The sequence below is a fragment of the Lepisma saccharinum genome, chromosome 8 (assembly GCF_977018435.1).
Source record: "Lepisma saccharinum chromosome 8, izLepSacc3.1, whole genome shotgun sequence".
NCBI lineage: Eukaryota > Metazoa > Arthropoda > Insecta > Zygentoma > Lepismatidae > Lepisma > Lepisma saccharinum.
This window is the reverse complement of record NC_139236.1, coordinates 80,099,299-80,124,626: the sequence shown is the minus strand read 5'-3', so window position 1 is coordinate 80,124,626 and position 25,328 is coordinate 80,099,299. Positions and strand designations below refer to the sequence as shown.

The 25,328-nt window shown below is 37.3% G+C and overlaps 1 protein-coding gene across 1 annotated transcript in view; it reads right to left on the bottom strand.

Annotated features, from left to right (window-relative positions):
- The window catches only part of TRAM (translocating chain-associated membrane protein 1), a 35,597-nt gene extending 10,417 nt beyond the window's left edge, over positions 1-25,180 (bottom strand). The window contains exons 1-5 of the mRNA XM_083127063.1: positions 25,008-25,180; positions 20,237-20,410; positions 8,353-8,468; positions 5,299-5,514; positions 2,704-2,813 (exon numbers count right to left, since the gene is read on the bottom strand). Of these exons, the coding sequence (XP_082983189.1) occupies positions 2,704-2,813; positions 5,299-5,514; positions 8,353-8,468; positions 20,237-20,410; positions 25,008-25,136 (745 nt within the window). The 5' untranslated portion in view covers positions 25,137-25,180. The remainder of the gene's footprint in view (positions 1-2,703; positions 2,814-5,298; positions 5,515-8,352; positions 8,469-20,236; positions 20,411-25,007) is intronic.
- Between the last annotated feature and the right edge of the window lie 148 nt (positions 25,181-25,328).

The window sequence follows — 25,328 nt, the reverse complement described above, 5'->3', positions numbered from 1 at the left end:
ATTACAATGACATTGGATAACTCAGGACCCTAGTTACAACACAAAACAAGCAAATTAAATATGCAGAGAGGTAAAATGGAATTTTACTTTTGATTGATTTTACTTCACGTTTCTACCATTTTTGGCTAATTGTGAAGATGAGAATGAATGGTGATAAGATGAAGGGACAATCACGAACACATATGGACAGCACTTTATGCATAGAAAGGCTAATCGAGACTGGACCTGCAGTTAAAAGTGGGATCCGAACAACTATGTGCATCCACCAGGTACTGAACACAGGACTTGATTACAAGGCGACTACGCTACCACTGTGCCATCACAGAGATTTACATGAGGATGGATGTGTGTGTACATGAAGAATAGAAAATATGAATATAATGGCTAGTGTGCTGCGACATTTTTGCTGTTCCATACGCATGAACACCCACACCCACAGACAACCATGCTGAAGCAATTACAACAAAAATATTAACTTCAATTTATGCTTGCTGAGTAAAGTTGGTGCCAGCTCATTGACTGAACCTGACTGAACACGTCAAGTAGTTGACTTTTGACTCTCAGCACTGAAGTTTCCACATTCGAGTTCTGGCATGTGCCTGGGTATTCTTAACTAGTGTTCCTTCATTCATTTCGTCTAATCACCACTCATCCTCATTATTGCAATTAGCCAAAAGTGGAAGAAAAGTGACAAGAAATAACAAAATAAAATACAATACAACTAATGCTAGTGGTTCAGATGACACTTCAAACTTAGGATTCATCTCAAGTAGCATATCTGAGCATTAATTTTTTTTAACATCAGATACCTGTAGTGAATTGTTGAAACAATAAGGAGGCAGATGTTTTTATCCCCCTCAAAGAAGTAAAACTGAAAGCATATATACACCACTTCTTAACCAAAAACTCAATATGCTGACCAAGGCAAAATTTATTTTATTATAAAACATAAACTAAACGTTGAGAAATGTGATATTTAAGCACACGAGAGAAACAGGACATGACATAGAGTGCGATGAGGCTAAGCAGATAGGAAGGGAGAAGAGAATACTAGTGAGAAAATGGAAGGTGGCCAAGGAAATAGGGAACAAAGGGGAAGAAGACACGATGAATTGGATTGGGGGATGAACATAAAAGAGAATGGAAGAAGGTGTTAGAAAGAGTGGAAAGAACGAGAGCGAAGGAGGAGAGAGGAAGGAAGAGGAATGAAGAAAGAAAGGATAAGGAAAAAGAGTGTTAGATAAGGAGTCCAACCACATTCCAGATGAAAGGAAATGTTTATCTAAATCGCCGGGCAGGTGAAACAACAGTTGACAGGAGGCCACCTGCTGGAACACCTGGAAAAGGATGTTCCAGATAAACCTTTCATTGAGTCTGGAGGGGAGTGACTTCTTCTTCGATGGGGACCTGGCAACTCTGCAGGGCCCGAACTTCTGATTCCATCTCTTTCTACTCACACCAATGATGCTACGAAGTTAGCAAAAATTTTGAATTTTTCTACTGTCCGGTGAGTGTATCCTTTTACCTTCTTTGATTTTTACTTAGCCCTTTTGGCCATCCTTGCTTTTGTCCATTATATTATATATATATCTTCCTGTTTTGTACCTTATTTCATTTTTATTTGGGACAGAGTCTGAAGAAGACCTTGCTAGAAGGTTGAAACGTAACGTAACATTTATGTTTTATAATAAAATAAATTCTGCCTTGGTCAGCATATTGAGTCTTTGGTTATCATGGAAACAAGGCTTAATGATTTTATAATTACCATTTCTTAACTATGTCATGAACACAATTGAAAAATTATTTCTATCCATTAATGCTTCAGTCATAAAAGACTTCTCTGCTTGTGGATTAAAGGACACCATTCTGCACCTGACCAACCTCACAGAGCAGAGACAACAGCAGGCTGCTTTACACTTAAGATTTCATGGAATAGTGCTGATTGTACAGTCACGGACACTGCCGGCTTGTAACGATTCCATTGAAAGTCAATGTATTCATTACAAGCTGGCAGTGTCCGTGACTGTACATGTATTAAAGTGTTCACAAGAAACTTGTAGGTACGTTAGATGGATGATAAGTTTGAACTTGGTGATATACATTTGGTCAAGTATTCTGTGTTAAGACTTCGATAGTTCTTTTGTGTACGAGTTTGGGTCTCCTTAGAATTATTATTATTATTATTTATTGTTTGAAGTAGAGAATGTAAATATACTGTTTCTAAATTATATGTAAATGTTGTCATACGATTTAATGACCGAGGATAGAACCAATGTTCTAGGTACTTAGACCAGCAAGGAAATTGTTTAGTTTACTGACTGGAAAACATACACAAATTTGCATATCCAAAAAAAGCTACCTCCCAAAATGAAGTCAGAAATACGCCAAAGGAAAAAAAAGCTTAATTCGCACAGTGTACGGAAGTATCATATTACTAAAGAAAGACACGAGTTCATGGTAATTTAGTGCAATAGCACGTTGGCAGACATGAATGGTCAAAATACAACACTGAAGTCCACACACTATCAGTATGTTAAAAAATACATCTTTATTTCATCTTGGGTTTGTAATCTGCGACATGTGAATTTCACATACAAAGCATGCAATTGCTGAAAACAGTTCACAACCATGCACTTATCAAATAAAGTTTCCTTAAAGAAACAAAGGATAATGCCATTCAACAATTTTTGTCACATTACGTACCTTTGCTTCCATTATCTGCTTTATCTGAAAAGTATATTAATCTCGCAGCATGGAACAGTGCCTCGGAGATATAGTGAAGGACCAGAAGACAAATACCAACTCTGTTGAAGCTGAATAAGAAAAATATCATTTTACAATTAACCCCAGATCTGAGAGAAAGCAAAATTTCAACTGTAATTTTTTATATTTTTTTTACAATAGCACAGTGGAACCTGGATTTCAGCTTTCTTGCTTTTTTGCTTTTCTGATCCCAATACATTTTCCTGCATTGTAAGTTCTTTAGCCATAGTGGCCTGAAAATATACAGGGTGTACCAGAAATGATAGTGCAAACTGAAAGGGTGAAAATTACACGATAGTACAAGCAAAAAAGTCTGAGTAAACATGGGATCGCAAATGAATCGCTTGCGAGATAATTGCGAACGTATGGTTACGATCCTCCACTGACTTGATTGCTTTTACACATCGTACACATGTCTCCTTGCGCACTCCGAGGTTTCTTTGTTTAAAACTGAACACTGCCGAAAGAGGGCATTGTAAACATCATACGTCCTGTGCAGGATGGGAGGCATAACAGGCAAGTCACTTGTCTGAGGCGTGACAGTTGTGCTACTCTAGTCAAAATGGAACAACTTTATACCAACAAAGAATATGCAGATATGCATTTCATGTATGGTAGGGTTAATAGCATGGGAGGCTGCACGCACCTCATGGAACATGAGACCTTCGCACACGGTATGACCTGGTAGGCCTGCAAGCATTACGCATACAATCAAGTCAATGGTGGATCATAACCATACATTCGCAATTAACTCTCAAATGGTTCATTTGCGATCCCATGTTTATTCAGACTTTTTTGTTTCTACAATCATTTACTTTTCACCCTTTAAGTTTGCACTATCACTTCTGGTACACCCTGTATATACAATGGATTCTTTTTTATTTCAAATTTGGATAATTCGTATTATGCAGTTACTGAAACAGAGGTTTATTCCCCTTGTATTCAAATTTTTTAACCTATTATCTGGATAATTTGAAGGAAGATACCTGGAGACAGCCATAGGGAAGTTTCTGTTTGATGGTATGCAGTCTCCATCCTCTCCTCAGTAACATAGAATTGCCAACCTTTTTGGTATATTGTTCAAAATGTCGAAGCGTGGCATGCTGAATCTCAAGCAAACATGAGTGATCAACTTGTTTCATGCAATAAATTTACCTGAAGATTTTGTTAACCGTGTAAAAATAAACAAATGAAAACAAACATAAATCATGAACTTCTTACTATTACGAGATAAATTGTTTTGTGCATGCTCTATAGGACCAAGCACAAAATATGGCAATTTTTACGCATGTTCATTATTTTCGTTCATACTGTATACAGTAGTTTTTGTTGATTATGCAAGTTTTTGTTAGTTCGAATTATTTTCATATCCTCTTGGAGTTTGAATTTTAAAAAAGTCCACTGTACTCCTTTACATCAAATATGAAACTATGAAACATGCCTATATTGGATAGCAAAATTTCAGATAATTCAGAACACATCACAAACACTGTACAATAAAAAAATGCATGGAATATGACTATTAAATAATCAAATGTTAAGCAATAGCGTCTACAAAGCAGTTTACTTCTGTCAGAAGAATAGACCTCCATCTAATTCCAATGTGGCAACTTTCAAGAAACAAAACACCATGATTGACAATTTCACACCTTGTGCTCCTAAAATAATAAAGTAACTGGTTTCACCAAGTGTATTGAAATCACATTTTCACTCACTTTTAAAATGCACTTCGCTACTAAAATATCACTGGCTGAATGCTGTTTTGCCGTATCTCTACTTTCCGCCCGAAATGAGTTGGAGACATTATCGTGTTCTGTACATGTTAATGTGTCATGTAGCTGGATGTCAAGGTGTGTAAATTACAGGGCTGAGCCGATACCATTTTGAACCAATACTGATACTCTTACACATTACCATCTATACCGATACTTGAAAACTGCAATAATTAAAAAGTTGTTCAAACATATTGATTAATATAGTATGTATGTATTCCATTCTAATTGTATTGTATCAATTTACCAAGATTTTTACTTTAAAATATTTAAGAATAACATAAGAATATTAAATTACATGTTATGTTATCACCAAATTCAGTTTTTCACACAAAAGTAATGCAAAATAGAAAGAAACTTCGAGCCTTGCATAATTTCGAAGATAATGAAACTCCATGAAAGTGCCACGTTTCACTTTTGCGGATCTCGTGAAAGATCAAAATGCCAGAAAAATATTGGCCGGTATTGGTAAATAAATTCCAACCGATACTTTCTGCTACCAATACTGATACATCGGTATTAGTATCGGCTCAGTCATAGTGAATTATCAACAATAATAAAATGTTTGAGCAAATCTTCTAGTCTATTCAAAGTCCACATACGGCAAATTAATCAGCTCTGCTGAAAAGTTAGTCAGATGGACAAACAACAACATAGTACGATTCTGCCTACGATATGATGAACGCGATTTATCATAATTTCACATTCAATGTGCTTACAAACCACCACACCAGATAATAATCTAAACAGTAGCAGTACTTACTTCAAGAGATATGCAGCAACAACAAATATCAGGTGCAGAGTGGCATATCGTATTCTGGGAAGCATCTCTTCCTTCTTCGTCTTCTGGAAATACAGTTCAGGATAGCAATGCAACCAGTATGATATCTGGATAATGAAGAAGAATTTGTACATGAAAACCATTTTATCGTGAGGATACTGTTCCCACAGCGAAGAGATGTTGAGGAGCAAGTTCTCCCTGGAAGAATCAGAAAAAAGAAAAGTGTCATGTTATCATTCTGCTGGACCCCGCTCGGTAATGTCTTTTTGAAAATGTTCCTCACCTCATAGAGCCCTAGAGCGCTCCCCACGAAAACAGTGCAGTCAAGGTCACGCCACTCACCTACAGTGTTGCCAATTAGCAACAATTTGAAGCAACGAAATCAATGCGTACGTACAACACGTGGTTGAACGTATGCGACTGTGTCGACTGAGCAGCTTAGAAGAAGTGTGGCAACCCTGGAGGGTCAGGAGAAGGCAAGGGGAAGCTCCAACCTTGACTGGACAGTTTTCGTGCCGAGAGCTATAGTTAAAAATTATTTGCATTTGTCTAATATTATGTCTCGTTTCTGCCTCCTTAGGTTAATTGCTGCAATGGGGATAAATTGGAAGAAACTAATTATGAGATGCTTAAAAAAAAAATGCCCATGCCAGGAGACAAAATGAACCTTCGTTGACAAGATCATGAGTAGATTAAATTAAGGAGAATCAATGTGCAGATTCATTTTGCTGTTCTCTAGATGTGTAATAGTTACAAAATAAGACAGTAAACGTTAATATTAAAGGTTTCTATCTTTTCTTGGTGACAATTTATCCTGATCACTCAGAACTTTTTCAAGCTTACCTACCAAGATACACGCACAGGCCACTTCACATGGCTAGTCACTCTACACTACTATAACGATAAGTGTGATGAAAAGAGAAGAAAGTGAGACTAAATATCGAGAAAACAATTCAGTCTAATCTATCTCACTAATCAATCACTTTGATAAATGTCCTCGGTTAAATATGAAGTCTTGATTGGCACATCATTTTATGTATGTACCTGTCACAAATTCAAATCAATGCAATAGCTCAGTAGGAAGCTAAGGATATATGTTGAAAAGGAATACCAGCTTACATATGCTGATGAATAGTGTTTATATTCAAACAATAATAAATATTTTTATAATTATTATATTGACAAAAAACTAGAAATAACAAAAGTTACAAGAGCATCAAATTATGCATTTGTTTACAAGAACATTTATAACATATAAATGTTATTTATATGAAGAAAATATTTCTTTATTATCTCCTTGTGAGGTAGAGTAAGTCTTTTTCTTAATATTTTGGCATGCATCAGTTCTACATCTGAGTATACGCAATATGTCAATTTCTTCAACCAGGTTTACAAGATGGCTTCCATTCTTTAATTTTTAAAACTCCACATGTGGTTAATTCACATCCAAAATGCAGAAGATATTTCTCTCACTTTGTCTTATTTTTCAAAACATTCATTTGAGGTAATGCATTATTCATCTACTAGCTTGATAATGCAGATGCAAGCAGATAATAATTTCCTGCTTCCAATTTTTAAACCTGGCACTTTTCACAAGTTCCAAATCTTTTTTAAAGATTATGCCATTATAAAAGCATTTCCAAGATTCTGTTATGAACAAAATGTCTCTATATAGTTTAAACAAACCATTAAAGATTAACTTGCAAAGTATAATCTTTCAAAATATCAAGATTTATACAAATATCAATCCTTCACCAATAGTCACATTTTTAGTTATCTTCCATCCATCATCAGATCCCCCAAAGTCATAGACGATTTTTTAGTATGTGTTATCTTCAATTGTTTTTGTTTTATATTTTTGTCAATAAGTGCTTAACAGCTTGAATGTTTGTGTAGTAAATGTACATATTTGTTCTGTTACAGCTATTTTACAATGTATATCACAATATACTTATCTAATGATTACAATTACCATTTTTTCAATGTTGATACAAAATACCAAGAATGGCATCATATTAGACATTGAACAATTTTAAAGAGTTGACCTTTGTATATAAACCTTGATGCCAATGCAAATGTAGACAATTTCAATAAATTTAATTATAAATTTGAATGTAACTTATCTTGCTTGTCTGAAAGAACACATATGATTGAAGATATTTGTTTTTTTCATATTGTCAGTCAAAAATAACTGTTATGAATATGAATTCAGAATATTGCACAATTTGATAATTTTGTCATGATATACAAATTGGCTTTTTTAAACATCATATTTAATTAAATTAGTTTAAATAGTAATTCAGACATTTAATTGCATTATTATATGAATAAATTTTGAGCAATCATCTGACAAAATTATTATAAATATTGCACAAATGTGGAACTCTGAACTTAACCTAACCATTTTCAAATGTTCTTATGACAATGTATTAATTTTATTGTCATACTACACTAACATATTTTGTAATATCTAACAGTGCCTGTTACACTTTCCAAATTCCTTCATTTCTTTACTAAGAAAAGATCTGTTCATATGATGAAAATGACAAAGGCACACTCGCAAAGAACACCTATACGCAGGCTGGGATTCAAACCAGGACCTTGGCATAGTAGCAGTGGCAGCGATTAGGGGGTACAGTTGCCCCCACTTTTTGCAACTTTTGCTCCCGCACTATGCTAAACCTTACCTGCCAAGGGAAAGTTCCCTAGTTTGCCCCCCCCCCCCAAGTACCCAATCGCCGCCACTGCATCGTATCGTAGTATGATACTCTGCTAACCATTCTGCCATGCATGCTACACAAAGATCTTGGTTCAAAATAATGAGCAGCTTATAGGAAATTTAAATTTCAAGGTTTCTACTTCAATATGATATAATTTTAAGAATATTGTGGACAGTATTTTTACATCTGCTTGCTGCTTGTTAGAAGAGATTACATATCTTCTGATTATCTCGCAAAATATCTTAAAACAATTTAATCTATCTAAACAATTAAAATGATAAAAAATTTTAAAACGTTAGAAAGTAGAATATATTACCTGAATATCACATCACCTCCCCACAGAACAGACATTATGTAAAAGATGACTAACTGACCAGACTCGTTGAACTTGCTGTGCTTGACCTTAGAAAGGTGGAGTTTTCTGTTGACTTTCTGAAAAGGAACAAAAAATTTCAGTCCTGCTTTCACATAAAAGAAGATAAGTCAATTCTAAACAAGGTTCCTAAAATGAAATTACTTTTCCAACAACCACATAAAAGAAATTCTGAATTAATATCCAAGCTCCATATCTACACTGAACACACTTTCTATTTCATGTTGTTTCTCTGCTAATTTTCATGATGATGAAAGATGATTACATGAAATAGATGAAGGAACATTTACATAAGAACACAAGTCAACTCGATGGATCGGCACATTAAATGGTGAACATTTGATTTTTCTTATTTAGTGTTGCTTTTCTTCAAACTTTTGACTAATAGCGACAATGAGAATGAGTGATGATGTGATGAAATTGATGCCTGGACACTCACCCATGCCGTGATTTGAACCTGGGACACCTGGCATCATAGGTAGAGGCACATATTTTTGGCAAATAAAAAGCACAATTTCGGTAAAAAAACAGAGGCAATTTCGGGATCAAAAGCGGTAAATAAAATGACATTTTGGTTTTAAAAATGTAACTATGATCCTAAATTTGATTTAAAAGCTTCACTTAGACCTCACTACTAGACCTCATATTTTTACGTTCTAAAAAATGTACCTTTAGGTTTCTATAATAGGCTCTAAAAATCCTAAAATAGGTTCCAAAAATTCTAAAATAGGTTCTAAAACATTAACGGGATGGACTACGACCGCCATCTTGAAAATTAGTCCCATTCATTTACATGGTAAATTGTTACCATAATTGCGTTGCTCTGAAATGGAACTTCGACCATCTGCTTGTAGGGCCTTGTTCTTCGTAACCTTCCCCTGTGTTCTAATACTTCGAAGCATAAATTTTATAATTATATTGAGAGCAAAATAATAAAAACTGACAAAATGCAGCTGACATGCCTTTCCACTTAATTTTCTTATTTCACAAGAAGAATATTATAAATCCAACATAATAGTTCACTAGAGGAAACATTTATGCTGCGATTGATGTATGCTTGTCACTGGGAACTTTGCGTATTATTATGCAATTACTATAATATTCGATGTCTGCAGCGTATTTTTTTCGCAGCATATTGTGCTGCCACCTACCATTACTCCTGGAACTTCCAGGAGGCGGAGGGATATTTGAGTTGGGCAGCTTCTGCTAGCTAAATGTTCGTCGAGTGATGTCAACCAACACAATCGCCAAAAAATAGAGAAGATTGTCTCTATCAGGTCAGGGAAAAGAAAGACGAGGCGAGCAATTAACTTGAAAATTTAGCGAGAATAACAAAAAGAATATAGATAAATGTAAATATGTATTTAGATTACTTCCTGTAATGTAGGTAATTTAAAACTGCGCAGTCGTCATGCCAACAATTTTGTCCGCAAATTCATGGGTCATCGAAAACCTTGCTGGTCTGAAGCCTAGAAATTGCCTGAGGGAGGGATACCGCTATGGTTCTTCCGTCCCTCGGTAGGAGCGAGCTCCAAATGTTTGTCACTTCACTTGTGAGTGGTCAAGGTCAACTTTTCGGAATGAGACAATGGTGTGTTTATTTACGATACAACAGATCCCAGTGATTAGGTGATACAACCAGAAACATTTCCTCTTTTTGGAAACCGTTATGTCTTTCCATTTGGAAAGGGTTTCTACAAAATGTGCGAATCCTTATTGTTTTGATTGCACGATAAGCTGCATATTCTATTCTTGTGTAAAATTATTTTCTTTCACCTAGATGCTTCTCTTGAATAATTTCACAAATGATAGTTTACGTATTCTCACGAAATCCGTACTGCTTATGTATGGTATCCTACAAAAATAATTGTAGACAAAGGAGATACGAAATAGACTGACTGCAAGCATAGATGGATGCATAAAATTTTCCTGGGAGGGTCACAAAATTTGCCGTCAAGATACGACAGGATGTAATATTGAGAAGATTATGGGCAGACACAAGATTCCAAGACAAATGCAAGGATGAAACAACTGTTTTTCTTTTACATCCACTTTTACATCTCACCAAATCCGAACCTGGGACCCGTTGATTATACTGGAAAGGAAAGGCGCCAGCGTTAGAAGAATTTGATGAAGTAGAACTTGTTCCACAATTACTTGTATTGACTGACAGTGATTAAAAAAGGAATACTTTTGAGAATTTTCTTATTCAGACGAAACTTTATTTTCTCTTATTTAACGTCGCCTTTACGCCACTTTTGACTAATTGTGACAACGAGGATGAATGATAACACTGGTCGACAGCGAGAATTTTTTTCGAACTGCTGAAAATGAATCTGAACTTGGTTTTTGTCCTGCACCCTTAGATTTAGAATTAATGCCAGTTATAGTATCAACCTTTAGACCCCGGCCAAAATTTGAAGGAAATTGCAGAGCTTCATGTTGGCGGCCTTTGTACCCCTCTACTTGGCTGCACTTTTTAACACTCTGTGCAGTGCAGGTGTATCCAGTGTCAGGGTGGTTTAAGGATATGGCATTCAACCAACTACACGGAAAGCGGTGTTCAAGTTCAAAAGATTCATCAAATGCCTGTCTGCTTCTTTAAACGGTCATTTGATTAGTTAGCATGCACCACGTCACCATACACCACACTTGCACCGGTCTGGAAGGTAGTGCAGACACCAAATACACTACTTGACTCGAAATCAACAAACTAGAGGACTCTGTGTTGCACCGTGCAACCAACTAGATGCTTCGGTGCAAAGAGAGTCGAAGCAAGTCAAAAAGTGCAGCCAACTAGACGGGGCTATCATCCCAGAATCAAAAATGATACCTCGTTGGAAAGCTTATGGAACTCAGATTCCAACGAAGTACATTTAGGTTCCATCACGCCCAATTTGTAGAAGAAGAAGAAAATATTTTTTGGGGGGTAAAGTTAATTTTTGGAGAACTTGAGGTAAATTTTGCAACACTTACAGTTGAGCTACGCAAACATAAACTCAGTAAGACACACCCTATACGTTAAGTTGGCTAACTGAAGTTGTCCTGTAGGACGAATTCCAATGAAGAAACATATGTAAAGTATACATATTGCAATATACAGGGTGAGTCAAAAGTCCGTGACCACCCCTAATAAAATGGAAGGGAGTGTAGATTGCAACAATTCAATACTTTTTCCAGTTCTTAAAACTGGTTAAAACTGAGATTAATTGCGAAAATTACAGGACATAAATGAATGAGATAACACCTATGCCCAGGTCGGTGCTGGAATCTTGAACGAAAGTCACACACACGTATATATACTAAAACAAAATTAATTTTTGTTATAGTCATGTTGGTATTATAAGCAGAAAAAGTGATAGCATACAGAATACACCACTTAGAAAACTGTGAAAATTGTCATACTCTCAGAAATTAACTCTCTTATTATTCGATATTTCATTAACTTCAGTTGGGGGTTAGGGGGCGAGGTATCTGACTAGGGGACACCTGTCCCCCCCCCCCGAACCCTTGTCACCGTAGCGTGCTGTGCTAACCACTCCGCCACGGAGGTTGACTCTCAGGCGAAACTATCAGAAACATTGGAAAGATCAGAGTTCCTATTCGCGAACCGTCTTCTAAACAAAAAGTAGGAAAGTAGCTACTCATTACATAAACGACAGAATGAGTGAATCAGTGAAGTCAGATATATTCCACTTTCTGAGGTTGTATTATTTAATATTATTAGTATTATTTTACTGTTCTTGGATCCTGAAATACTGTAATTTATTCTGTTGTTCTCAAAAGGAACAGTATTTCCTGGTGAGATATTTTGCTCTTGCCTTGACGTTGTATTTATGTGGGCCTTTAATATATTTTTGTCAATTTTTTTCAGATTGAAACATAATTTTAATTACGATTTTTAATAGCGATCTTTTATGTTTGAGCAAATTTATAATATTTATACCAATATTACGAAATGAATTATTAATTCATATGCAGTCCCAGGTAGCCAAATGTTGCTTTCGGTGTGAACTGTCTGGCCTTCGATATGTCGGTGTTGGCCAAGCATTGTGAGGATAATGGCGAGTTCATTGAAAAGGAAAGCCAAATAAGCTTCGCCAGGAAAGCCAAATAACAGCAACAATTGGTTTGATTTATTTATTTATTTGGTTTATATTTCTTCGTTTTTCTGCCACTTTCAGCTAATCTCGAAGATGAGAACGAGTGATATGATATTATGAAATTGATGAGACGACGCTCACATGGAAGCCCATAACCAAGCCTGGATTCGAACCCGGGAACCCTGTCATCGTAGCGCGCTATGCCAACCATTCGGCAACGAAGGTCGGCACGATAAAAACAATTTGACTCGTTGCGTTGAGCAGGTGTACTCCAAAGATAAGCCATTCAGTAGGTATCGAACCTCAGACGACATTTTCATCATGGAGTTTATTATTCCAAAGCTGCTACCTCGGTGGCGCTTAACTGACTGACTTCTGTTCTAAAGGCTCTAGGTTCAAATTATGGCCATGGTTTGCATATTTTAGTGCATTTGTTCTATTCCCTGTTTCATCGGATCACCATTTATCCTTGCCGTGGAAAGTAACGAAGTTTTTGGTTCACTAGTTGCTCAAAAGGCAAATCGGAACTGGAGTAGTGGAGTTTACGAGCCACTGTGTAAAGTGTTCCCACCGGGAATCGAACCCGGTCCCCTTGATCACAATCCCACGTTATCCCCTACGCTATCGAGGCGGCCTGAAAAGTGGCGTAGACGAGTGGAGGAAATACGAACTATAAAGAGTGTATTCAATCCTGAATATTAACTATAATACAAAAATAAAATTTTCAATACTTAGATTCTAAGAAAGCTTATTCATATAAAGGCAGCGGCGGCTCAAGGGGGAGAGTCGCCGTGCCATGGCACTACCCTCAGAAGAAATGCATAACCCAAGTATTGTTAAATTAATACATTGATAGTTTACAGACAAGGAGATTCGAATCTTGCAATCGGTCAAGCTGACGTGACAACCGCCCCAACCACAGACTAGATATGAACAGCCCCAACCTCCTCACTGCATCGCCAGCTGTTTCGTACTCTCAGCGAGGCAGCGGTCCGTGCCACTCAAGAGCTGGCCTAACCAAGTTCAAACACGTGAGAAGTCTCAGCGAGTAACATTTCCACCATGAGCCGGGAAGAAGGTGGCAGGGGGTGGTGTTAGCCCATAAGACACCAGCTGTGCCCGTTTTCGCTTTGGCACAGCGAGGGAACTTTCGCAGTGTTGACACAGTTGCCATCTTCAGATATAAGTCGCTAAATACGACGGATTTGTAAGACCCGTTGGGGAAGTAATTCTTGAAAAAGGTACTATCTACTTTTCTGCCAACTTTTGGAGAAACGAACCTAGCATTTTTCCAAAGTTAAATGAACATTTTGATAATAGATAGATGCACCTAGAGGGCCATCCAGACTATTTAAAAATATAAAAGTAAAAAATCCTATGGTGATGCGAGTTTTCTTTGGTATTTCGACAATTTCCTTTTACATCAAATGTCTAGAATATTTTCAACATCCAGTTGGAATACGTGTCCATGGGGGAGGAGAAGGTCAGAAGATTTGTATTCCCTTCCTCTTGTAATTGTGTTTTTAGTGAAGTGTCCTGTAGTGTATAAAGATAGGTTAGTGAGTGAAGATGAATCGTATTAGCGTGTTATTACTTAAACCCACACTGTATTCCACGTTACCAAACGAGGATAAACATCTTGGCCAGTGTGGCAACCTCAAGGAGGGAGTGGGGGCATTGAGGAGTTTTTTTTCGATTTCTTGATCCCGTTGGCACTACCCATCATACTTTCCGCCGGCCACCACTGTATAAAGGTGGATCCCGTACAATTTGTAACGAGACTGGTTCGTTACAATAAATAAGTATGCAAGTGGTCAGTAATTTGTCAGTATTTGGTAAGTTTTTTTGTTACTTTGTTCAGTTAAATCAGTAATTTTGACCACTTGAATAGTTTCCACCCCTGCTATCACCAAAACCAAAACAATCGCACATAGGAAATTCCAACCCAACCTGAGTCGCTGGCTAAGGGCTAGCACTATAGACATTCAGTTCAGTGGTCAACCTTGCCTCGGGGACAGACAAAATCAAAACAAAAGCAGTTGGAGGGTGTTGGTTGAATGTTCTGCGAGGAAGGAATTTACAGTACCGTAAGTTTGGGGAGGGGAGCTTGAACGAGGGTCGGCACGTGTTTCCTATTTTGTGGGTGAAAGTTTTATTATAGCGTATACTATTTTTCGCTGTTTGTAAGTAAAATACAGAGTGATTAACTTATATTTTAGGAAAGGAATGAAATGATAACATTGTACACAGAGAATACCATAACACTTCCTTGCAGTACTTTGCAAACATTCAACTACACCTTTTATTTTTTTTTAGCTAAATTAAATCAAAATGTAAAACAACCTTTCTCATCTTGTCTATTCTAATGCATAACATACAGCCAAAGTACATCTACGTTTCGTGTTTTGCACTAAGTACAGGTAAATTGTAGAGGAAGAACTGCAGCGACGGAGGAAAATGCAAATCAAACAGGGAACTATATTTAGTCACGGAATAAGCCACACTCTTGCATTGGACCCGCTCGCAAAACTATCGTCTGTGGTTGCTAGTAATTCGGAAATTTCACCACCAGATGTCTCAGACGTAAGGGTGGTAAAGTCGTTTCCTTGATCCATGGCGTTAAATTAGACTTAAAAAAATCAAAGTAGGTTCCGGGGTGTAAGGGGTACCTTCCACGTAGGGGCCCAAAAGTCAACCTCACTTCCACATAGTACACCCTGGACTGTAGACTAACGAGGCTCTGGCGACTGGCACTATGGCCAGTATAATTTTGTGTGTGTTGTCCTGTTTTCTGTCCTTGTGTGTGCTGAGTGCCCATTTACAGCCTCAGCTTTTAACAGAAGTCAGAAGATTTTAAGATTTTTAGTTATGCAACGTTAGAGTTGTCATTTGTAATAAGGGGCTGGCCCCTGTATAATGTGAAGGGTGCAAAATAGCCTAAGTGCTGACGCACCCAAAATTTTAAATTCAAATTCAAAGTAGGTTCCGAAAAACTTAAAATGGTTCAAAGATCCTGAAAAATACTAATTAGGTACAATTGTTAAAAACAAAATTTCAAAGGAACCGTGAGAAATTTTAACAGATATATGTAACCATAAAAAATATTAATATTCTAACCAAATTTTCATTTCTATGCATTATTTTCAAAATTATCCACTAATTATTGTAAAACTAATACTTGTACTGTTAGCAAAAGTTACTTATTGATATGATAAATGAATTACATATAATTTCCTGCACAATACATAACATTGTTCACATTATCCTCAGACAAAACGCCGGCTTTTATCTGTGAGGATCATCTTATATGCTGAAAATGATCTTTAAACAGATGCTTAGTCAATGGTGCAAATTTGAATGCTAGAAAGCACCAAAAGTAAGCGGATCAGAAGTTTGCAGTTTGAACTGTGCAGGCAACAGTGGCGCCAGACGTTTTGTTTTGTTTAGAGCTTGAAAAAACATTATGGACTTAGAGGGAGGGAAATTGGCAGAGAATATTTTTCAAACAAGTTGGTCATTGAATTTTTTTATTACCAAACAGAACAAATACTTCTGTGTGATGTTAAAATTATGTAAAACCTTAAAAATATATAAAAAACATAAAAAAAGGTTTGATTAAGATGCAAAAACCTAACATAGGTTCCAACAAGCAAAATAGGTTATTTTAGGCACTATAAAACTTCATGTAACTTTTTACTTCTCATTTACCTGCAAAGGCAAAATTGGTTAAAAACCTAAAATATGAGGTCTATTTATTACACCAAATAAACATATCCCTTCTAATAGCACATTTATGTAGTAACCATAGTATTAAGATGATTCCTGTATAAAGGGGTCTATTTTCTCTTCTGAAATATTTACAGCAGCTCCATGAATTGCATAACTCACAGGATAATTCGAACTTCAGAAAGTGTCTCGTCAATAAATAAACTCTAAATTTCATGTTTCAGAGTCTATTTCGCATCATTTTGTGACAAAAGAGAGCAGGAAAATGTATCTCGCACATTTCAGAAACATGAAAAATTAGCATCACAATGCGTTATTTCACATTCCATGTTTCCGCCAAAAACGAAATATGCATGCCTCTAATCATAGCACACTGTACTAACCACTCCAACTTTCGATCATGAAAAAGTTTCTCAGTTGAATCCCGACTTGTTGGTGGTCTTCATGAGTCTAATAGTCACTCGTCTTCTCTCAACACAAAATAGCAAAATATAAAGAAACACAGAAGACTAGGCTGAAACTAGAACTTGGATCTTCAGTGTTAAGATAATGCATCAACCACTGAATACACTCAAACACAAAGGCAAAATTACTAGGTTCTGGTTCTCAAATTCATTTTTTTGCAATACCAAACAATTTGTATACTAAGCTCCCTCCCCAACCCTCATATTTTTTTACTGTCAATTTTAATTACTAGTAAAATAGTATACAGGGTGACAAGAAATAACCCGTACAAAGTTTGGCGTATCCTGCCAAGAATGTAGTGTACCGTAGCCAAATAATTGTTGTGTTATTGGATTCTCCATAGTCTTTTGTAACTGTACCTGTTGTTTCGGCTTCATAACGATTACAGTTTTTGTGTTTCAGACTGTCAACCAAATGCAGTGCAATTTTGGAACTGTGGCGTCAAGGAAAGCGTCAATGTGAAATTGTTCGTTTGCAGGGTGTTCCAAAAATGACAGTCTCAGACTCAGTTCAGCGATTCAAGGAGCTCGGCCATGAAGGCGACCGTCCCAGAAGAGGAAGAAAGCCTACCGTCAACACGTCCCAGAACCGCAAGATCATCAAAAAGAGAGTTCAGCGAAATCCGAGGGTCTCCATGAGAAAAGTCCCCCGTGAGATCGGGATCAACCTCGAATCGGTGCGGCAAATGGCGAAAAAGAACCTCAACCTCAAGGCGTACAAGCTCCAAAAAGTTCAGCTTCTCACGGACGAAAGCAAGCGTCTGCGACTCAAAAGATGGCACCCTCTGAAGCGCCTGGCCGCAGGTCAGCAATGGGAGCGCATTCTCTTCACAGACGAGAAGTTGTTCACCATGAAGCAGGTGCACAACCACCAAAACAACAGGACCTGGTCTGCAGAGGCTCCCGGTACCTCAGCCATCGTCGAACACCGCCAAAATCCGCAGTCGGTCATGGTGTGGGACGGAATTTGCGCAAGCGGCAAGATGCCCATGGTTTTCGTGGATCAAGGGGTCAAAATAAACCAAGAAGTGTACCGCCGCAACATCCTCGAGAACGTCGTCCTTCCGTGGGCCCAGCAGCACTTCGGCGATACGCAATGGACATTCCAGCAAGACTCTGCTCCGGCCCACAGGGCGAAAATGACGCAAGCGTGGTGCAGAACCCATTTTCCGGACTTCATCGCATCGACGGAATGGCCGCCATACTCGCTGGACCTCAACCCAATGGACTACAGTGTCTGGTTGATTTTGGAGGCCAGGGTATGTGCTAAACGCCACCACAGTTTGGAGTCGCTGAAGCAATCGCTGCGTCATGAGTGGAACAGATTGTCGCCCGAGGACCTGCGGCCCATCGCCCAAAATTTCAAAGCCCGTTTGGACCTCTGTATCGCCGGCCAGGGAGGCCACTTCGAAACCGGCTGAACATCTTGTTCCTAAGGTCCCATGTCATTGTTCTGCAGTGTTGTTTTGCTCAATTGTTTCGGTTTAATAACTTTATGATCACAAACATTAGTACGGGTTATTTCTTGTCACCCTGTATATTCAAATTATTTCTTCATAAATCTGTCAAAATACTGTATACAAAAGTCCACATAAGTGTAGATTTTTATCCTGAGTTACATCGGGCTGTATCATCATCATCCTTCACCATTTCCTGCCTCTGGCTGGGTCGGCATAGAAGTAATTTCCTTCTGGTCTTCCACCACTCCTCTCTTTCCAAGTTGTTCCAATCTTGTCCTCTTCTCCTAACACTCTCCGCTATCTGCTCTTTCCACCAACATCTTGGTCTCCCCTTTGGCCTTATTTCCGCTCCTTGTACATTGTAAGCTCTTACTGGCAGTATTTCTGCACCCATTTTCTTCATGTGTCCTAACCATATCCTCTCTCCCTGATCTATCCTGTCCTAAAGCTTCACTACCCCCACTGCCTGTCGGATCTCCTCATTCCTTATTCTATCCCTTCTGGACTTCACCAATATACTCCTTAAAAATTTCATCTCCACTGCCTGCATCTTTCTTTTGTCTCTCTCTGTCATTGTCCAAATCTCTGTTCTGTACGAAAATTATTGGCACATAGTATGTGTTATATATTACCTTCTTGTATTTCATAGGTACATCCCTGTTCCATATTAATCTTCGAACGCTTTGATATAGTCCACCACCCATGTCTTCTTCTGTTTACCTCCTCATCTATCCTTTCACTTCTCTCAATTATGCTTCCTAGATATCTCAAGCTCTCCACTACCCTCAACTCTTCCATGTCCATCCTTATTCTTGGTTCATTTCTGGCTCTGTTTCTTGTTGTTATTAGCACGTCACTCTTTTCTGCACTGAATTTCATTCCTGCTCTTCTGATTTCCTCATTCCAACTATCAATCTGTCTCTGTACTTCTTTTTCCCTGTTTCCTCATATTACCAAGTCATCAGCGAACAACAGGGTCTTCTTCTCTTCCCCACTTCTTTGTTAATTTCATCCATTGTAATTATGAAGAGCAGTGGGAAAAGAGCACTTCCCTGTTTTAGTCGATTACTTATACTGAACCACTCTGTTCGTTCCACTGGTATCTTCACACAGCTCTCGTTTGCCTTGTATGTCCTCTGCACTCTACACTCTTATGTCTTCCTCATCTCCTCGGGCTGTATTCTAATCAAAATACTAATCTTTGCAATTCGATAAAATACTCTTGGATTGTATGCACTAAGCAAAAAATTTTAAAAAACATTTTATTTATGTGCTATTTACTCTAAACTTACAACATTCTATTTTTTGCTCATGTTTTATGGATAAAAACTTTTTGTTGCAACTAAAAAAACAGTGAACATTGAACACTATTCACGTCAGTGTCAAAAAATTCCTCAAAACATGGAATAGTCACTGCCTGATTCTTATATTAAGTTACTCTCTAGTCCCTGGTGCGTGTGTGTCATTAGAATCATTCAAAAATTAATTTTCAAGGTTATACAGTTATAAATGCAACACTTTTATAACAAGAGATTCACCAGCAGAATTCAAACAGGAGAAAAGTTAATTTTTCAAACATATGCTTTACCAAGTTTCGAACTGGGGAAAATATGAACACACTAAGTCCTGATATAAATCCTTCCCTGATAAAAACATAAGGCTCTGAGAATTGTCACGAACACAAGATAACTTGGGATAAAAATATTCGAACAGAATTTGACACCTGAGTTTAGTAGTGATAAGTACTGAAGGGGTTAACAATAAGATTCCCAAAATTACTAATCAATAAGGGCAAAATTCCCAAATAAAACACATATTAAATAAGGTGATAAATTATATGAAATATCAACTTCACATATTTCAGAGGTAGGTAGTAATTAAAAGATTTGGAATGTAATCTGTAAAAATACATATGATCTGAAATCTAGGGCCAGCTTCTGATTGATTTGAGTTTGCTCAAGTTATTTTTAGAACCCATCATATTTTAATTAAGCTTTGATAAACCAATAGTGTGTTGACTGAGTAACCAGAATATCGCAAAGGTAATCCAAAGTTATAAGTACGACATACTTACATCTAAAATGTATTCCTGAATGATCGCGTGCATCACAATGCAGATCAAAAAATAGAAGAACACCACACACGAATCCTTCAATCCATATGTGTAATGTGTGATATCCAAGGGATCTTGTTCATTTGTTACATTGTGGTGAACTGCGATGAACATATATGCAAGAGGAGAAGTAACCTGGAAATAAAGTTACAAACATTGTACATGGCATCAATATAGGTTTTACTTTACACAAATCACACTAGCTTGCATTTTTCTTATTTCCTGTCACTTTTCTGGGAGCGATTTTACAATACCGGGAATTTCTCCATTTTGTTTGAAATTCAGCATACTCACTAAATTAGGGCTTTTAATCACGAATCCGAAGTTAAAATTTGGCGCTCACGTGTCAAACTTGCAAAATAAGAGGGTCAGTCATCGCAACCGACAATGCACAATTGCTCATTATTTATTGCAAGATTTTCCGTTTCAAATACTTAAAGAACGAAATATATATATGTTCCTGATATTACTACGACCCTAAAATTTAACTATGTTTCTTAACCTAACCTAGCCTAACCTAACCACGCGCCAATGGTTCGTGGGGCTAGCACCAATGGTCCGTGGGGACCATAATTCAGGAATTTCTATACGTGAGCGCCAAATATTAAGTGCAGATTCGTGATTAGAAGACCCAAATTAGCAAGTATCCGAAATTTCATACAAATTGGAGAAATACCCTGTATTGTTAAATTATACCCATTTCTGCATCGTTAGGTTAATCGTGATGAGAATGAATAGTGACTAGTTCGAATTGTGGAGAAGCAGCCTGTGGTCATACTGGGTACAATTGGAGTTTGTCCTTTACAACGGTGCACTCGGCCGAAAATAGCAGAACAAACATCATTAAATAAATGTGGATGGTTAGAACACTGGTAATAGGCTACTTCGATGTGTATGGTAGTGTTTCGAAAAACATCAATTACATCCAAATCTTTTTTTTCATTTTATTTTTGGCCAAATATGCCAGAAGCACAGTGCTGTGTGCTCTTCAAACTTGAATTCTTACTGTTTGTGAGACAGTAGTAGACACTGAAAAGTTTATTGCCTTGGTTTGTGCTGCAATCAGATCCAATGTGACTATTGGATGACAAAGAAACTTCGGGACCGTTTGCCCACTGTACACCCTCGAGAATTACGTCGAGTTAGTTTTTAATCGACAGATTTCAATGTTTTACGTAATGTAAAAATTGTTCCAGCGTTAGGAAAGCACAAATAACGGAGATATTTGATCCCAAAGAAAGGCCCACGTAAGTTAAAACCTGCAATTTCGGAGTATTTTTGCAGCTTTTTTTAAAATTAAAACTGTTTGTATGCACACTCAAACAGCGAAAGAACACGTCGAAAATAACTTCAGTACCAAACCTAACTACGTAAAGTTATAGCTGCTGTTGTGGAAAGTCATTTTGGGTGCTATATTCACTTGTGCGAAGCCTTCGGGCTGTTCTGCTACATGGTCAAGTAACACGCTAAGGTGACAGACGTACTTTACTTCACAAAAACACATTTCCGAGAGCTAAAATCAACTGAAAACATTCATAAACAACAAAATCTTCATAAACCATGCAAAATATTTCACTTTCTCCAGGGGGTACAGAGGGTCAAGGGTACCGAAACTTCATACCCAGGCCAGGGTACTAATTCCGTATAATGGAAACACCTAGAAATTATTTCTTTAGGTGTAATAATGAATTTCTAACGAAAATAATGTATATTTTTTTGAATTTACAAGTACTCACTGTTTTTCCTTCTTACGGTTCTGTAACACACAATGTGGCGATAGCGTACTGGTTCATCGCACGTTGTGGCAGTGTTTTGACAATTTGAAGTGTGTATGCAGTGTTTCCAACCTTCTTCACAAAAAAATACCTAATTTCGTGGCCGGATTTGAAATGATGCTAATACCTCGTTAGCCCCACAAATCATTTCCAGTAAGGTTAGGTTACGCAAGCTTTGTTTGAATTTTCAGAAAATAAAAAATCTTGCAACAAAAAGGCGTATTTGGAAACATTGACAGGGGGTTACATTATGAAACGCACGGACCAACCTTGACGTATAGAAGCAAATGGAAGCAAGAGGAATTGCGTGTCAGAGAGATATTTTTTTATAGAAAAAAAAAATTCAAGCTAAAAAATATTACACGGCGAAAGCAAACACATTGAGGAACTTCAACGATGATGTAGAAAGTGATTTCAGTAAGTAGTTTCTTCTGTAAAAATGAAGGGTAACAGTTCGTTATATCGAAGACACATTAAAATCGGATATTTTGTGTTTTGCATGGTTCGTACTTACCAATTGTGTATTGCGAAACATAATTCAAGGTGCCATTATGCTTTTTACACGAAAACAAACACAATTTTTCACAGAGAGAGTAGTTTTTGTTATTCCTTTTTTCGCTTCCATAACACACACTATGGCGGGCAGAGGTTGACTAGTGTTGTAGGTATGCAGTGTTTCCAACCTTGTTCACCGAAAAATACCGACTATTGTGTTAGTCACGTGTGCAAATTATACATTATGCACGGGTAGCTGACGGATAACCCCACGAACCCTTCACGGATAGCTCCACGAACCATTTCTGGTAATGTCAGGTAAGCATAGTTAAAAAAAGGGAGGTTGGATACACTGACAGGGGGTTACGTCATGAAACGTATGCAGCATCCGTTTCACATAGCGAAAGCAATGGCACTTGTGCGTCTGTGAGATATTTCTCTTGAAAAATACATGATTTCCCGGTCAAATAGATTCAACGATGAAAGAAAATACCTCAACGAACGTTGGAAACCTTAGAGAAACTCATTTCCGTAAGTAGTTTCTTCTGTAAAAAGGAAGAAATGTGTCTCCGATATAACGAACTGTTACCAAATGAAGAAATCCGTTTCCATTTCTACCTTTTTTAAAAGCCTGTACGTTGAAAGAACAGACCCAGATTTCTTGACTACTAGTGTGGGAGCTTCCAAGTGCAAGAAGTGGTGTTGCCACATGTCTCATATTTGCTCAGTTATAAATGGCAGTTTCTGCTGTCAACATGCACCCTTCACTGGCAGTTCAGGGAGAGGCAGAGAATGGAAGACCCATTCATTTGCTTACCAGAGGAGTCCATTAGGCTTAGCCATACTTTGAATCCTGAACTGTTGCTCTGAGGTTTGAGTTTGGCAATGCAGTGCACCACAAGGATTTCCTATTAGCTAGTGGACATGTTGGTACTAGTTTACTATCCTTCGGACAGATTTCTTCATTTCTACAGAAGAAACTACTTACCGTAATAAGTTCCTGTAGTATTGTCTAACATCTGGAAGGTGTTTTGTGTGATGTGGGAATGTTTCATAGCGGAAATTCAACCATTGACGCATAGCCCCACGAACCATTCATACATAGCCCCACGAACCATTTCTGGTAAGTTTAGGTTAGGTAGGGTCACAATAGGTTACAATAGTTAAAAAATGGTTTCGAAAAAATATGCGTAGCCCCACACACCATTCTCGCATAGCCCCACGAACCATTGACACACAGCTCCACAAACCATTTGCGGAAACGTACGTTCTTCAGTTACAAAAACACTTTTTTTTAAAAAAAAATTGATCAAAAAAACGTGAATACACGTTAAAAAATGATCTGCGAAGCAGATAGGTAAGTACAAATGTTAAAACTCAGAAGTTATAGGTGTCCGAAGGATAGTAAACATTTACCGAGATGTCTATTGTGAAATAAAGTACATGTGCTACTTTACCATGAAGCAGAACAGCCTGAATGTTCACGCAAGTGATTATAGCACCCAACACAACATTCCACAAAAGCAGCTAAAATTTTACGTTGTTAGGTTTGGAATTGATAGCAATTTCTGACATGTTCTTTCGCTATTTTTAGTGTGCACACAAAAGGTTTTTAAAAAATCAACATAATTTTCAAGGGGTACTGAGGGTTAAGGGGCCCCTTTATTCACATGTATTCTGCTAGCTAATTGGAAGAAACTGGAGTCTGTACCAGGTACTAACAAAGTCATCAAAGCTGTAAACATTCAGTAAACAGCTCACAGATAATTTTAAAATTAAGAGCAGATATGTTCCCTCTTGCACATACAAATGTTATAAAATCAGTGCCAGTCATTAACAACATTTGGCCTAGAAGAGCTTTAAGTGTGTGCTCAGGCAGTAAATTTCAAAGTCAGAGCATTAGCAGTATTAGCTAGGTGGTAGAGCAGCCACAGCCTGAACCTCACTCAGAAGAAAACAAAAATACTATTATATTCTATAATATTGAAGTAGTGTATCAAAATTATCTAAAAGCTTGCCTTTCATGCAATTAATTACTATGGTAAATTTTTACTTGTATAACAGCTTGTCAACCATTCCTCTAACAAGAACAATCGATATTCCCTTTCAAAAATAGTGGTTACCTACATTTCGAGATTTACTTCAGCATGCATATTAAATAATCCACTTCCTAATATACTAGTATAAAATTTTGGTTCTGGAAATATGTTAGTCCAGTCTTTTCAGTGACCAGCTTTCACCTTAAAATGTTTACAATTTTAAGTATGGTTATCCTTCCAAAAACAATTAAATTAAGTAATCTTCCAGTAACAAAGCATATTACTTTCGTGTGAAAATAATCTCAAGAAAGGCATCTACTGGTACAAATATATTTTTCCTCAGACAAAACTGAATTGGTAACATTATTTATGTCAAGCTGTATCAAAAACACAACCTAAATATTTTTGAAGTTTTAGTGTTACCTGGATCATAAGCCCAATAACAAACAGCATAGCCACACAGGACACAATATCGGCATGATTTTGAATGACAAACTCATGGCTAAATATTGGGGGATTTTTGCTAGACGATTTTCTTCCTTTCAAACCCATCTTATTCCACGTTGAAACAGCTGTCTATGTTGGGGGCAGAGAGACCGAAGGACCGAAGCATCCGCTACTTCACGTACGTGTTGCCGATTTGGCACCATCAAAGACATATAGACACTACTTTCATCTATACTGAAAATAGTTGTATATACAAAATACTATTTAAAAATAAATGACCTATTAAATATACTTAAC